A 16,769-nucleotide genomic window follows, 5' to 3' on the forward strand; every position below is an offset into this window, starting at 1 on the left:
GATTTTATGCAGAAATATAAGAAATTCCAAAAGGTTCAGATACTTATTCATACCACTGTAGCTGTGAACACATTATGTATTTCATAAATAAACTAAATGAAAATAAATGAAAAATAATTTCACTCACAGCAACGCTGATGCCTAGACTCCCAGCCTTCTTCTTTAGCTCAACTATAAACTTCTCTCCCGCCTTCAGACTTAAGATGGATGGCGATCTGGAGCACATGTCCTAAAATAAGAGAAACAAGGTCAAGCAGTCGTTTACAAAAGGACAGTAGATCTTGCTAGTCTGGACTCTGCTAACCTGTGCGTCATGTATCCGCACCACCGGGATGTGAAGTTTCCGGTTCTGCTTGGGGGTCGCCATGCTGGACAGGTTGATGGCCTCCTCCAGTTCCTCCATGGCGTGTCGATACTCCGTGCCACTCAGGGTGGTCTGAGAGCCAAAGTTCCTCTCCAAAGCCAAGCCCAGCGTACTTTGGCACAAGGAGTTCTTACTATCTTCGAGATTCTCTGAACAGGAATGGATTTGTTCCAAAATTCACATCATACAAAAACTGGAGCATATACATGCAGAACTTGGAGAACTTGGAGCTTACGTTTGGGCTGGGACACAATCAGCTCCACTTCTTCAGGGCTGCTCTGTAAGATGGCCGCAGCATCGCTGAAGGTCACGCCCTCTAAACTGGTCTTATTCAAGGAGATGAGACGTCCGCCTGAAACAAAAACACAAATAATTCCCGAGCTTTGTCAGGTTTCTCTTTGCCGCGGACTTTAATGTCGTACCCGCTTTGATGCGTCCATCCTTGTCCGCGGGTCCGTCGGGAACAATGGAAGCGATGAAGATCCCAAGGTCGAGTTTAGCCGTATTGTCCTCGCCTACGATCACAAAGCCTGAAACAGGACCAGCAGGGGAGGCGCAGACAAAAGTCGGCCGTTTAAAGAATTAGCTAGAATTAGCTCTCATGAAATTTTCATCAAGGCTCCCGGGAATGTGCACTAAGGAAAAACGCACCAAAGCCGAGTTTGGGATCTTTCTTGAGGGTCACGCAGATGATTTCTCGCTCTGGGGGAGACCTGGTCGGCGTGTCGACTGGAAATATTGTACATATGTGAAATCAACAATCAATACCCTAAATGCTATAATTAGCATTACATATAATTTATTTTTCTATGGATATACAGTATTTTTACATTTTTATAATTTGTATGTATATATTTTGTTTAGGGCAGTCCCATAGTGTCCCTATGTCATGCCATGTGTGTATTTGCCTTTAGACATAAGGAAATGAGCTAAAATGCTACCATGCTAACGGTTATAATGCTAGCACCTAGCAAGAGAGCCTCAAGTTTCATCACACAGATGAAAAAAACAGTGTCTGCTTTACCTAAAACCGCCCAAACATTTATAGGTTTTCATATTTTAATGAGGATAGCATGCAAACAATGACAGAAGGGGGGTTCAATTCCACCCTCGGCCATCTCTGTGTGGAGTTTGCATGTTCTCCCCGTGCATGCGTGGCTTTTCTCCGGGTACTCCGGTTTCCTCCCACATTCCAAAAACATTCTAGGTTAATTAGCGACTCCAAATTGTCCATAGGTATGAATGTGAGTGTGAATGGTTGTTTGTCTATATGTGCCCTGTGATTGGCTGGCCACCAGTCCAGGGTGTACCCCGCCTCTCGCCCGAAGACAGCTGGGATAGGCTCCAGCACCCCCCTTGACCCTTGTGAGGATAAGCGGTAGAAAATGAATGAATTAATTAATTTATGTATTATTATGGGCATGCACTGCATAACCATTGACGACGCTATTAACGAAAACGTTAAAAAATGAGCCACTATGTTGCTAGGTGCTAATATGTTAATTGATAGCATGTTAGCATTTAAGCTAATGAACTAATTTCTAAAGGCAAATACACACATGGCATTATGCAGAGACGTTATAGGACAGCCTTGGCACTTTTGGTACTTGAGGCTATCTTGCTAGGTGCTAGCATGATAACCATTAGCATGGTAGCATTTTAGCTCATTTCCTCATGTTTAAAGGCAAATACACATATGGCATGACATAGGGACACTATGGGACTGCCTTTCCACTTTTGGGACTTGATGCTTTATTGCTAGATGCTACCATGCTAACTGTTAACATGTTAGAAGTTTGACTTTTTATGCATGTCTAAATGAAAATACACACATGGCATAATGTATGGACACTACAGAACTGCCTTCGCACTTTTGCCACTTAGTGCCATCTTGCTAAGTGTCACCATGCTAATTGTTAGCATGTTGGAATTTTGGCTATTTTACTCCTGTTTAAAGGCCGATATATACATGGCATGATGTAGGAATGCTTTCTCTGCACTTTTGGTGCTAGCATGATATCTGTTAGCATGTTAACATTTTAGCTATATTCCTGACATCCAACGGCTAGTACAGACATGGCGTGATGCAGGGATATTGTCTGCTGCCATTTTATAGAGTTGAGAACAAGCGACATCAGGAGGTTACCTACAGCCACAGCTTTTGTACCCCACTTAGTCGGTGACTTTAGCAGACTTCTCGATTCATTGACTAGAGGTGAGATAACTGGTGCATGTAGATAATAACAGTATAAACATTGTGAACTGTAAGATGAGACCATTTTTGTAAATAAATGATCTTTACCTCGTATGGAAGAAAAAGCTTCTGAGTCTTGTTTCTGCAGCGAGACACTGGACATCATCCTGGGAATGGACTCAGGCGTGCTTTCACATAAACATAACAATAATAAGCTTTGCTATGCAATGAGACAATGAATTATATTATCTACGGGTGCACAATAATTCGGAAAAAAATTATGTCATGCCGATAAATCCGCTAAAAAGTAGATACCAAAAAGTTATCAGTTTAAAAAAAAAAAAAAAGATATGGTGCATCTCCGACAACCTACCTCCAGTAGGGACGCTCCTTCAAATCCCTGAGTTCTCCCACCCCTTCCTTGTTCATCTCCCTCATATTCCGCCTCATTTCTCTCTGCTGCCGGAGTCGAGCCTCCAGCTTAGCAGTCAGATCCTCGCAGGATTTGGACAGCGAATTCGCTTGACCCGGTGCTAAACCTACATGGTTCAGCATGCCTTCAGAGCACGAGATCCTCTTCAGGTTCAGGTTACATCCAGGATACATGGACATGTTTTCATCTAGCATGGGGGGGGGGGGACATAAACAAAATGGTGGTATCATTTGCTGTGCCTGCTGGTGCGAGTGTCTCCTCTCTTTCAGCACCTGGCATCATGCTGTGGTTCAGTTGTCGTGACGTCATCTCGCTGTGGAACTTGTGCTGTGCGGAGCAGAGGTTGAGGAGGTATTGTGCGATTTTGGAGCTCTCCGTTATAAAACTGTGCTTTTTACCGCTCGGTCCACCACATTCGATGATGAGCTTACGTCTCTGGAGAAAAGGGACATCACACAGAAAGAATCAATATACTGGAAGTCTACTATATTCTCCAAAATGTAAGACAATCCTGCTTTAATACAGCAGGAATAGGTGTAGATTCTGGAAGATCTAGAAAGCTTTCTTTAGGGGTTATCGTGTGTAGCTGCCGAGTCCCCAACGGGACAAAAAATAGCAAAAACCGAGCTTTTTATCAAACGTGTTCCTGTGTCTATTCTGCAGCCATCCAGGTCATGTATGTGTGTGAGTGACAGGAAGAAAAGCTCTGACTGAAATTTGGGGGAGAAGTCATTTGGTGCCTTGTCTTTACCCCAGTGGAAATTGAGTCTGTTTCCCTCCAGAGGAAGCGTCTGGTGACAGTCCGGACCTGGTTCTTCATCTCGTACACAATGATTCCTTTGGCACAGATTCCCAAAACCAATTCTCCGATCACAGGCCTTTTTTCTCTTCCCACACGGTGGAACATAACTCCGTACTCTGGTAGTTGCTGAGCAATCTGACAAAGAAGCATTGAGTGGATTAATTAGTGACAGTGGCGCAGGGACGAGTCCTACATATATCCTCAACACACCTCAGGTGTACCTCAAGGTATCCAGAAATGTTTGACAATTCATGCTAAAATGTTAGCTAATATAGGAAACCACTAAGGTTGGCCGATATTTGGGCGATACTTTGGCCTGAATGGACGCTTGCAGGCGTTAGCTTAGTTTTTAGCATGCTCGTGTGGTTGTGTGTGCGAGTCAAGGTCAATGTACGGAAGGTTTTACAATGCCCGATGACAACATGCAGGTTTTTAAGGAAAAAAATACAAGAAGCACGATTATTTTTGAACGCAACTTGTGTTAGCCGTAAATACACAATCTCCATCCTTCAAAATAAGAGCAGTGTTTGCAGAAACAAAACAAGACTGTCATAGGAATATCTTCCATATGCAGTTGGAATGGCATGGGTGACTACATCTTCCTTCATGACTAAGGATCGACCGATTCATCGGCCGGCCCATATATCGGGACGATATTTGCGTTCTTTATTTGAATCGGTATCGGCCGATACGAGCATGGGTTCGCCGATGTATTTTTCCGCCGCATGATTTACAGACAGGCATCCGCGGGGCAGCTTTGGAATGGCCAATTAACCTAGCATGTTTTTGGAATGTGGGAGGAAATCGGAGTACCCGGAGAAAACCCACGCATGCACGGGAGAACATGCAAACTCCACACAGAGATGGCCGAGGGTGGAATTGAACCCTGGTCTCCTACAGTGGTATGAAAAAGTATCTGAACCTTTTGGAATTTCTCACATTTCTGCATAAAATCACCATAAAATGCGATCTGATCTTTGTCAAAATCCCACAGATGAAAAAACAGTGTCTGCTTTAACTAAAACCACCCAAACATTTGTAGGTTTTCATATTTTAATGAGGATAGCATGCAAACAATGACAGAAGGGGGAGGAATAAGTAACTGAAACGAGGGTGGAATTGAACCCCTGGTCTCCTAGCTGTGAGGTCTGTGCGCTAACCACTCAACCACCATGCAGCCCATTAGCTAATATGATCAGATAAAACCAACAGCAATTTCAGCTGAACTCCGATAAAAAGCCTGAAACGCACCTTCAGATACTCTGTTTCCGCCTCTTCAGGCGCCATGGGAGCGTGACTGGCATGCAGCCTCGGCAGCTCTTCCTTCACGTTGGGCAAAGCCAGCTTCTCGAGCATCCTCTTCGATACATAATGCTCCGGCTGGTAGTAGCTCTTCCCGTACAACTAAAACAAATAACACAATAATTATACGCAATAAGAACACCAGCAAGGTTTTTTCGCGGTACCTCTGGCATGTAATCCCCAAATTCAGCCTGCAGAGCGAGAGCAGCCAGAAACAAACCCGTCTCCTCGTTGCAGTAAATCCGGTCCTCCAGGATATCCTTGCGCATTTGTAAGTAGTACTGGTGGCGAGTCAGTCTGTGCCTGGAGAAGTATATAGCTGATATAACTCTGCATGGATGCAGTAGAAGTAGAAACCGATACCGCTACTTACAAAATGAAGGCGATGTCGTCGACAAAAAACTTGACTCGAAGAAACACCAGAAAAGAAAGTATCTGCCCTTTCTTCCAACTGTCGGGCGCAACTTTGGAGATTTTGGTTTCGTGGTCCAGAAAAAAATATTCATCATCTAGAGAACAGAAACGATAAAGATGTATTGGATGTACTACAAAACTTCAAATACTATCCGAATATTGTGGTAAATGTTCATTCATTTTCTGCGGTTTTTCCTCACGAGGGGGCACACATAGTCAAACAACCATTCACACTCACATTCATACCTATGGACAATTTGGAGTGGCCAATTAACCTAGCATGTTTTTGGAATGTGGGTGGAAACCGGAGTACCCGGAGAAAACCCACGCATGCACGGGGAGAACATGCAAACGCCACACAGAGATGGCCGAGGGTGGAATTGAACCCAGGTCTCCTAGCTGTGAGGTCTGCGCGCTAACCACTCTTCCACCGTGCCGCCCTCGTGGTAAATGTTCATTCATTCATTCATTTTCTACCGCTTTTCTGGAGCCTATCCCAGCTGTCTTCGGGCGAGAGGTGGGGTACACCCTGGACTGGTAGCCAGCCAATCACAGGGCACATATAGACAAACAACCATTCACACTCACATTCATACCTATGGACAATTTTTGAAGTCGGCAATTAACCTAGCATGTTTTTGGAATGTGGGAGGAAACCGGAGTACCCGGAGAAAACCCACGCATGCAAACGCCACACAGAGATGGCGGAGGGTGGAATTGAACCCTGGTCTCCAAGCTGTGAGGTCTGCGCGCTAACCACTCGTTCGCCGTGCCGCCCCTCGTGGTAAATGTTGTCATGGCAAATTTTGCAGTTGATGTGAAAGTTTGCTGACTTTGCGTTCTCACCATCCAGGAAGGCAAGACCGAAGTAGAAGTGCTCCACGAGGTTAGCATGAGCCACCACCATGTCAAACACGTCTCTAGCTTGAGATTTCACGTCACAGCGAACCACCACGTACTGCCCACTCGGCAGCACCACTGTCACTTCTCTCTGAGATGAGCACAAGCGCCCCTTTCTGGACTGTGGACACAAAATGCACTTTGAATAAAGGTTACCTGTAATCAGGCCAAAGACCAAAACAAGACCAAAACACTATCACAGTCAACCTTATGTTGATTCAGGAAGTCATCTTGGAGCCTGCATATGATTCTAACTGAAGGCCGGGGCCTTTTTTAAAAGTCGTTCATGTATGCTGTACATTTGAATGAGATTTTTTGATGAAAAATGGCTTATATTCTGAGAAAAAAACTATTGTGGGGATCCATTGGAATTTTATTAGTAATTTTATTCTATTAGTTTCACTGCAATTTTGTCATTGATGAACTAATGGATGGATGGATGGGGGGATGGTTGGATAAATGGATAGATGGATGGGTGGGTGGTTGGATAAATGGATGGATGGGTGGGTGGGTGGATGGATAAATGGATGGGTGGATGGATAAATGGGTGGATAAATGGATGGATAAATGGGTGGATGGTTGGATAAATGGATAGATGGATGGGTGGGTGGATGGATAAATGGGTGGATAAATGGATACATGGATGGGTGGATGGATGGTTGGATAAATGGATGGATGGGTGGGTGGATGGATAAATGGATGGGTGGATGGATAAATGGGTGGATAAATGGATGGATGGGTGGACGGTTGGATAAATGGATGGGTGGATGGTTGGATAAATGGATGGATGGATGGGTGGGTGGATGGATAAAAAGGTGGATAAATGGATACATGGATGGGTGGATGGATGGATGGTTGGATAAATGGATGGATGGGTGGGTGGATGGATGGATGGGTGGATGGTTGGATAAATGGACAGGTGGATGGATAAATGGGTGGATAAATGGATGGATAGGTGGATGGTTGGATAAATGGATGGATGGGTGGATGGATAAATGGATACATTGATGGGTGGGTAGATGAATGGATGGATAAAAGGGTGGATGGTTGGATAAATGGATAGATGGGTGGATGGATAAATGGATGGATGGGTGGATGGTTGGATAAATGGATAGATGGATGGGTGGGTGGATGGATGGATGGATAAATGGATAGATTGATGGGTGGGTGGATGGATAAATGGGTGGATAAATGGATGGATAGGTGGATGGTTGGATAAATGGATGGATGGGTGGATGGATAAATGGGTGGATAAATGGATGGGTGGTTGGTTAATATAGCTGAGCATGCAGGAAAGACAGGAATGGTGTTTACCACAATAGATCCTGGGAGCTCCAGAACAATTTGCTGTTCGTCAGCCATGCGGATAAACTCTGGGCCCAAAGCCTGGTGAGCAAAGAAGAAGATGAATAAATGCACCCCCCCCCACACACACACACATATGGACAGATGTGCATGAAAGTCCTCCTTGCATGTCGGCCTTTTCCCGGCTAATCTCTTCTTACCTTAGCTTTCCTCTGGCTCAGGCTGATGGAGGACTCGCTGAAGGTGATGGAAGGACTGTGAGACCTGCCCGCCGCCTTCGGAGACACGTCGTGGTGGGGGCTCCGACCCAGCCAACTGCAGGTGCTGTCCCTGTGACGAGCCCCCCGGGGGAGCCTGAAGTGGGAGGAGGGATGGGAAACAAGTTTGAAAAACTGATGCAAGGTCAGCAAAATGAGGTAATACTGTGTGTACTCTCTGTATGAGTACTTGTGCTGTTAGTACATGCCTTTCTAAAGACGACTGATACAAAGGTGTCGGTGAGCTTCTTGGTCTGTGTCGCCAGGATCTCTGAGGTAAACTACCTGGAAGAAAATATCAAATATATTGATTAAATATTAACATTTAATATTCGCTGCACGGTGGGCGCGTGATTAGCGCACAGGACACACAGCTACAAGACCCCCATTCGATTTCTCCAGGTACTGCTGGAGCCTATCCCAGCTGTCTTGGGGCAAGAGGCGGGGTACACCCTGGACTGGTGGCCAGCCAATCACAGGGCACATATAGACAAACAACCATTCACACTCACATTCATACCTATGGACAATTTGGAGTGGCTAATTAACCTAGCATGTTTTTGGAATGTGGGAGGAAACCGGAGTACCCGGAGAAAACCCACGCATGCACGGGGAGAACATGCAAACTCCGAACAGAGATGGCCCAGGGTGGGGAAAGACAAAATAAGAAGCCAAAAAGTTACCACTTCCACACAAAATACGAGGAGAACTCATTCATTCATTCATTTTCTACCGCTTATCCTCACAAGGGTTGCGGGGGGTGTTGGAGCCTATCCCAGCTGTCTTGGGGCAAGAGGCGGGGTACACCCTGGACTGGTGGCCAGCCAATCACAGGGCACATATAGACAAACAACCATTCACACTCACATTCATACCTATATGGACAATTTGGAGTGGCCAATTAACCTAGCATGTTTTTGGAATGTGGGAGGAAACCGGAGTACCCGGAGAAAACCCACGCATGCACGGGGAGAACACGCAAACTCCACACAGAGATGGCCGAGGGTGGAATTGAACCCTGGTCTCCTACAGTGGTTATGAAAAAGTATCTGAACCTTTTGGAATTTCTCACATTTCTGCTTAAAATCACCATCAAATGTGATCTGATCTTTGTCAAAATCACACAGATGAAAAAAACAGTCTCTGCTTTAACTAAAACCACCCAAACATTTATAGGTTTTCATATTTTTATGAGGATAGCATGCAAACAATGACAGAAGGGGAAGGAATAAGTACCTGAACCGAGGGTGGAATTGAACCCTGGTCTCGTGGCTGTGAGGTCTGCGTGTTAACCACTGGACCGCCATGCAGCTCAAACAACCATTCACACTCACATTCATACCTATATGGACAATTTGGAGTGGCCAATTAACCTAGCATGTTTTTGGAATGTGGGAGGAAACCGGAGTACGCGGAGAAAACCCACGCATGCACGGGGAGAACATGCAAACTCCACACAGAGATGGCCGAGGGTGGAATTGAACCCTGGTCCCCTAGCTGTGAGGTCTGCGCGCTAACCACTCGATCGCCGTGCAGCCCCAATCAAAGATCATCTATATGTTATACAGGTTTTTAAAGCTCTGCTGCAAAAATGCTAATCAAAGATCTTGTATATCACAGTAGCACTCTTCTGTTTTTAAGGACTGTGGTCCTCTTTTTAAGCTCTTTTTAAGGTATAACCGCAATAACCTTAATCCAAAATCCTCTATATGACAGGAGCCACGGCAAAATATGTCGTGACGGGAGTCTGCAGTTTTTATGGAAGCAAAAATGTCTTTAACTCCCAATGCCAGCCTAAAACAAGGTACCTGACTTGGAGTCAGAGTCCGTAGAGTATCTTCTCCTGTCCGAACAAGCTTCAGTGAAGTCTGCAAACGGCCCTCGTCTTCCTGTTCCTGTGATGGTGATGATGATGATGATGATAAATGAAAGACGTTGTTGTTTAGCATCCAGCGCTCAGCATTGGCTTAGGAAGAATCTAATCCCAGGCTTGCTTTTAAGGGTTAAGATGATTATCCTGTTACCCCGGACACCTTCACTAAAAACAATTTATTAGGGCTTCACTATAATTATAGGGCCCATATCAGGAAATCGTTATGTCATACCGATAAATGTGATAACCTTTAAAATAGCTCAGACAATAGTTAAAAAAAAATCATCATTCATAATCCTTATGTGAAACATGAACACACATTTATTTCCCTTGTTTGTGCATTATAACACAAGTTAATATAAGCTAGCTAACAATGCTGTCATTGGGATACACCTAACATGTAATACTTGCCCTCGAGGATTTTGTTTATGTTACTTCCGTACAGCGACAACACGTACAATGCCCGCTCTACTCGGGATGGCTGTGTCTTCCAGCACAAGACGTGTGCTCCAATCTTCAGGTAAAAAACCCAAATGCCAAACCGCCATCTTGTTGAGTCTTGGTAGTGAAAATTGAGAGCAGGATATCCACACAAACATGTTAGTCCGCCCCATTAATTATTTTTTTTTCGTGTTAATTGCTACAATATCAATATCACAGTAGCTTGGTTAGAAGTCCGTTATGTAAATGGAAGATTGTTGGCGTTTTTTTGTGAGGGCTTTAGCGTCAAAATGCTATGTTAGCTATCTCATATTATCTTGTTTTTTTACGCAAAAATGCACAGAAACGGGAAAGTAAAGTGTGTTTATGTTTTACATAATCATATTACCTCAGACTTTGGTATGTGACAAAAATAAAAAATTCCCATGATGTGAATTGTTAGCTATCTCATATTAGCTTGTTTTTTTACGCTAAAATGCACAGAAACGGGAAAGTAAGGTGTGTTCATGTTTCACATAATTATATCACCTCGTACTTTGGTACGTGACAACAATAAAAAAATAAACATTTCCCATGATGTACATTGTTAGCTATCTCATATTAGCTTGTTTTTTATGCTAAAATGCACAGAAACGGGAAAGTAAGGTGTGTTAATGTTTCACATAATTATATCACGTCGTACTTTGGTACATGACAAAAATAAAAAAATAAAAATTTCCCATGATGTACATTGTCAGCTAACTCATATTATCTTGTTTTTTACGCTAAAATGCACAGAAACGGGAAAGTAAGGTGTGTTCAAGTTTCACATAATCATATCACCTCGTACTTTGGTACGTGACAAAAATAAAAAAATACAAATTTCCCATGATGTGAATTGTTAGCCATCTCATATTATCTTGTTTTTTTTTACACTAAAATGCAGTTATCGATATTGGTATGAGTTTTCTTAAAATAGATTTTGTGCATGTCTACAAAATATGTCCAATATATCCGCATTCTCACCATGAAGCCTTTCTCTGATCATCTGGCTCCGCCCACTCAGAGGCACGCCGCCGTCGGGGTCCATCTGAGGAGACAAGACAACCTTCAGTGACCCTTTCAGAACGCCAAGGAAAGTCGGTTCTCCGGACGGACCGATCCGCTGAAGACCTCCTCTACCAGTTGTCTGATAACCTCGGCGGAGGACGGGGGGTTGGAGGCTTTCTGTCGAGACTCGCAGGCTTCCAGGATGGAGGCGAGACTCAGCCGGCGGTGGGACATGTCCTCGCACATGCTGAGCAGGAGGCCGTTGAGATGGTCGCTCAACTGGACCGGCTGAGGGAAACGTTAACGTTAACGTTGCTGTATTTGCTTGGTATGAAGAGAAGAGCGCACCTGATTTGGAGGTAGGTGAAAATCCACTGACCAGTAGAGAGTCATACCCAGTGAATACACCAGCATCTGTGCGACAACATACACTTTTTAGAGCCCTCTAGACATGAAATAACACCCCTATAGTCACCTTCACACTCCTATTACCCAATATAGTAAATACAATCACAAAGATACTAAGCCCTTTAAGACTTAATTACGACTCTTGCTTGTGTATGGTTCAATAAATGTCCTCCGGACATGTGGACAGGAAGTGACGTCTGGGATTCAGAGTTGAGTTTTAGCTGCAGTACGGCGCCAACTGTAGCTTGTGTGAATATTATTATGATGATGATGTGTACTATTATGTTATTATTATGCCTCTTGTGCGGACTTCCTTATATGGGCGTTTCCGTAAGCCAGATAAGCTCTCTTTAAGCCAGCTGTAAAAAGACTAATTTAAAAATATTACATGTTTCATCCATCCATCAGGCGAGAGGCGGGGTACACCCTGGACTAGTGGCCAGCCAATCACAGGGCACATATAGACAAACAACCATTCACACTCACATTCATACCTATGGACAATTTGGAGTCGCTAATTAACCTAGCATGTTTTTGGAATGTGGGAGGAAACCGGAGTACCTGGAGAAATCAAACAGCTGTGTGTCCTGTGCGCTAATCACGCGACCACCGTGCAGCCAATATTAAATGTTAATATTTAATCAATATAATATTAAATATAATTATCAGAGCTGAACGGTGGGTGAGTGGTTATTGCGCACAGGCCACGCAGCTAGGAGACACGTGTTCGATTCCGCCCTCGGCCATTCTGTTTTTGGAATGTGGGAGGAAATCGGAGTACCCGGAGAAATCGAACGCGGGTCTTGTAGCTGTGTGACCTGTGCGCTAATCTCATGACCACTGTGCAGCCAATATTAAATGTTAATATTTAATCAATATAATATTAAATATAATTATCAGGGCTGTATTGTGTGCAAGTGGTTAGTGCACACAGAGCACGCAGCTAGGAAACCCTAGTTCGATTCCGCTCTCGGCCTTTTCAAAAACATGCTAGGTTAATTGGCCACTCCAATTGTCCATAGGTATGAATGTGAGTGTGAATGGTTGTTTGTCTATATGTGCCCTGTGATTGGCTGGCCACCAGTCCAGGGTGTACCCCGCCTCTCGCACAAACACAGCTGGGATAGGCTCCAGCACCCCCCGCGACCCTCGTGAGGAAAAAGCGGTAGAAAATGAATGAATGAATGTACGGCGGTAGAGTGGTTAGTGCGCACAGGCCATGCAGCTAGGAGACCCTAGTTCGATTCCGCTCTCGCCCATTCCAAAAACATGCTAGGTTAATTGGCCACTCCAAATTGTCCATAGGTATGAATGTGAGTGTGAATGGTTGTTTGTCTATATGTGCCCTGTGATTGGCTGGCCACCAGTCCGGACTCCAGCGGTCGAAAATGAATGAATGAATATAATTATTAATGAAATAATAGTCACTCTTTTTGTTCCTAAAATGCTTCCAATTCTTTCCCAATACTGTCATATTTTTCTTGAATCCACATGAGGCAATAAAATAAATGATCACACTCCTCCACTAGATGGCGTCCTAACACATCTATCACCTCCTTGATAAAAGCCTGCAGCAGCTCGTGTTCCCTTTCAAGGGTTCCCATCCCCAAGTAGTAACGTACATGCCAACAGTCACGTGACGACATCATACCACTCACCCTCTCCACGGCAGCTTTAGTGGGGCTGGCGCGGCCCTGCAGCATCTCTGGAGCCGTGAAGGTCGAAGCCTCCTCCGACAGGCCACAGTTCTTAAATGCTAAGGTACCCGGAGCGGATAGCAGCAAGGAGGCGGGGCTTATGATATTGCACATATTCCTCTGACCTGTAAAAGCAACGTAAGCTCATGAATAACTGATACGATATCAATTTTGATGCAAAAGTTACCTCTATCGGACGCATCCGCTAAACACTCTGCAGCAGCCAGCAGCAGGGACCACACCTCCTCTTCCAGCAGAGGCCCCCCTCGGGCCTCCAGCACTTCTGCTAACGTGACGAATGTGCTGCTCATTCTGTACACATTCCAAGCATTCACCTGGAAATACATATATACGGCATATATATATATATATATATATATATATATATACGGCATACGCACACAACAATGTTGTTCCTCAGATACAGCAAAAAGTACATGACACATGATTGGAGTCTGGATTGACTTAATCCGTTAGTTTCGCTGCTTGTCCCGAGTCCTAATAGGCTTTCTTTGGACCTCTTGGGGCGGCACGGTGATCCAGTGTTTAGCGTGCAGACCTCGCAGCTAGGAGGACCAGGGTTCGATTCCACCCTCGGTTCAGTTACTTATTCCTCCCCCTTTTGTCATTGTTTGCATGCTATCCTCATTAAAATATGAAAACCTACAAATGTTTGGGTGGTTTTAGTTAAAGCAGACACTGTTTTTTTCATCTGTGGGATTTTGACAAAGATCAGATCACATTTGATGGTGATTTTATGCAAAAATGTGAGAAATTCCAAAAGGTTCAGATACTTTTTCATACCACTGGAGGAGACCAGGGTTCAATTCCACCCTCGGTTCAGTTACTTATTCCTCCCCCTTCTGTCATTGTTTGCATGCTATCCTCATTAAAATATGAAAACCTATAAATGTTTGGGTGGTTTTAGTTAAAGCAGACACTGTTTTTTCATCTGTGGGATTTTGACAAAAATCAGATCACATTTGACGGTGATTTTATGCAGAAATGTGAGAAATTCCAAAAGGTTCAGATACTTTTTCATACCACTGGAGGAGACCTGGGTTCAATTCCACCCTTGCATGCGTGGGTTTTATCTGGGTACTCCGGGTACTACTTCCAAAAACATGCTAGGTTAATTGGCGACTCCAAATTGTCCATAGGTATGAATGTGAGTGTGAATGGTTGTTTGTCTATATGTGCCCTGTGATTGGCTGGCGACCAGTCCAGGGTGTACCCCAAGACAGTTGGGATAGGCTCCAGCACCCCCCGCGACCCTCGTGAGGAAAAAGCGGTAGAAAATGAATGAATGAATGAATGGACCTCTTGGCTGCTTCTGAGGAGTAGCTGTCACTGAGACATGATCTCATGTTCGATGCTGTCTCGTGTCTCGTACAGCAACGTCAAACTGAGCACTACTGTCATCTCCGCTTTGCATCACGACGCACTAAGTGGTGATGTGATACTGAAATAACAATACTTCCAATACCAGATTCTCAAAATACCGATACTTTTCATACTTTTGTCATTTGCGGTAATGTTTGTCTGAAACATGACCTGGGGATAACGTTTTCATTAGTCATCATTTCTCATTGATTTGGAGGCTTTTATCAGTATACTTATTTTCTGTTTTTGTTGTTTCAAATCCCATTTTCACATATTATGTATGATTCTGTTCTCAGTTTTTGCTGTTGTTTATTAGGTTGGTTATATTGTACATCATATATATATATATACCTGATATATTGTACCCGCGACCTTATTATAGTCCAGGGTCCCATTATGTCATTGTATGGTCATATCACCTCGTACTTCGGTATGGGACAAAAAATTAAAAAATTAAAAATAAAAAAAACAAAAAAACTTAAACTGTATTATGGAAAGCAGGAAGTGAACAAATGTAACAGTTACTGATTGTAAAAGTACCAAATGGACGGATAGGATTTAATAAGATTTGCTTCTTCCTACTCCTTTTGGACATGTGGAACTGTGAACTGATTATGTGATGCATTCAATTGTAATCTGATGCATGTTCAAATGAAATAAAACCATTACCATAATAACGAAAAGCGAGGTTCCACTGTAATCAATATCACAGCAACCCAATTACTTTAGTCCTGATTAAATGCTTACTTGAACGCAACTTATCTGGAGCTCATCACACAAGGCGTGGTGTGTAAACACAAGGCGAACAACAACAACCTGGTTACCTAGGTTACCTCAATATTGTTATATAGGTTCAATCATTTCCATTATTTTATGACCATTTGTGGGTTCTTGCTATATAATAGACTCACATTATGCTTTCTTACAATGGTAAAGTCATTAAAAAGTCATGTTTTACCATTTGGGGTCACAAAAGGGCCCCGCTAGCAACCCTTCCCTGCACTTTTTAGGGGTATTCATGTCTTATTGAAGACGCTTCCAATGCTGATTGTATTGATTTGGGAGCGTATCCTGTTATTGACATCTTTAATCTACCTTTGGGGTCACAAAAGGCCCCGCTAGCAGCCCTTCCCTCCCCTTTTTAGGGGTATTTATCTCTTATTGAAGATGCTTCCAATGCTGATTGTATTGATTTGGGAGCGTACCCTGTTATTGACATCTTTAATCTACCTTTGGGGTCACAAAAGGGCCCCGCTAGCAGCCCTTCCCTGCACTTTTTAGGGGTATTCATGTCTTATTGACAATGCTTCCAATGCTGATTGTATTGATTTGGGAGCGGACCCTGTTATTGACATCTTTAATCTACCTTTGGGGTCACAAAAGGGCCCCGCTAGCAGCCCTTCCATGCACTTTTTAGGGGTATTTGTCTCTTATTAAAGATGCTTCCAATGCTGATTGTATTGATTTGGAAGCATACCCTGTTATTGACATCTTTAATCTACCTTTGGGGTCACAAAAGGGCCCTGCTAGCAGCCCTTCCCTGCACTTTTTAGGGATATTTATCTCTTATTAAAGATGCTTCCAATGCTGATTGTATTGAGTTGGGAGCGTAAACTGTTATTGACATCTTTAATCTACCTTTGGGGTCACAAAAGGGCCCCGCTAGCAGCCCTTCCCTGCACTTTTTAGGGGTATTCATCTCTTATTGAAGATGCTTCCAATGCTGATTGTATTGATTTGGGAGCGTACCCTGTTATTGACATCTTTAATCTACCTTACAAGCACATAACAGAGCCCAGACACAGCAGAGATGGGGGGGAATTAGGACATCAGGATGTAGGTCTCCTCTGGGAACACTGCACCCAAATAGGACAGGTACTATAACAGGTACTACACCACACAGTATGACAGGTACTATAACAGGTACTTCAGTCTAGTCATCCTTAAGAGAGAATGTGATGTCTTAC

The 16,769-nt window shown here is 43.7% G+C and overlaps 1 protein-coding gene across 2 annotated transcripts in view; it reads right to left on the bottom strand.

Annotated features, from left to right (window-relative positions):
- Positions 1-16,769, bottom strand: part of ptpn20 (protein tyrosine phosphatase non-receptor type 20) — a 47,258-nt gene that overhangs the window by 30,023 nt on the left and 466 nt on the right. The window contains exons 2-23 of one of the 2 annotated variants that reach the window (XM_058054175.1): positions 13,607-13,754; positions 13,381-13,544; positions 11,663-11,728; positions 11,423-11,602; positions 11,291-11,354; positions 9,780-9,866; positions 8,181-8,256; positions 7,915-8,068; positions 7,724-7,795; positions 6,356-6,530; positions 5,469-5,604; positions 5,260-5,398; positions 5,045-5,197; positions 3,743-3,928; positions 3,264-3,426; positions 2,932-3,178; positions 2,667-2,746; positions 1,016-1,093; positions 787-894; positions 600-716; positions 305-513; positions 128-229 (exon numbers count right to left, since the gene is read on the bottom strand). In XM_058054175.1, coding sequence (XP_057910158.1) covers positions 128-229; positions 305-513; positions 600-716; positions 787-894; positions 1,016-1,093; positions 2,667-2,746; positions 2,932-3,178; positions 3,264-3,426; positions 3,743-3,928; positions 5,045-5,197; positions 5,260-5,398; positions 5,469-5,604; positions 6,356-6,530; positions 7,724-7,795; positions 7,915-8,068; positions 8,181-8,256; positions 9,780-9,866; positions 11,291-11,354; positions 11,423-11,602; positions 11,663-11,728; positions 13,381-13,544; positions 13,607-13,730 — 2,880 coding nt within the window. In that variant the 5' untranslated portion in view covers positions 13,731-13,754. Of the gene's footprint in view, positions 1-127; positions 230-304; positions 514-599; positions 717-786; positions 895-1,015; positions 1,094-2,666; positions 2,747-2,931; positions 3,179-3,263; positions 3,427-3,742; positions 3,929-5,044; positions 5,198-5,259; positions 5,399-5,468; positions 5,605-6,355; positions 6,531-7,723; positions 7,796-7,914; positions 8,069-8,180; positions 8,257-9,779; positions 9,867-11,290; positions 11,355-11,422; positions 11,603-11,662; positions 11,729-13,380; positions 13,545-13,606; positions 13,755-16,769 lie in introns of those variants that run through there. The other variant, XM_058054180.1, reaches the window with a different exon arrangement.

The sequence above is a fragment of the Doryrhamphus excisus genome, chromosome 2, assembly GCF_030265055.1.
Source record: "Doryrhamphus excisus isolate RoL2022-K1 chromosome 2, RoL_Dexc_1.0, whole genome shotgun sequence".
Lineage (NCBI taxonomy): Eukaryota > Metazoa > Chordata > Actinopteri > Syngnathiformes > Syngnathidae > Doryrhamphus > Doryrhamphus excisus.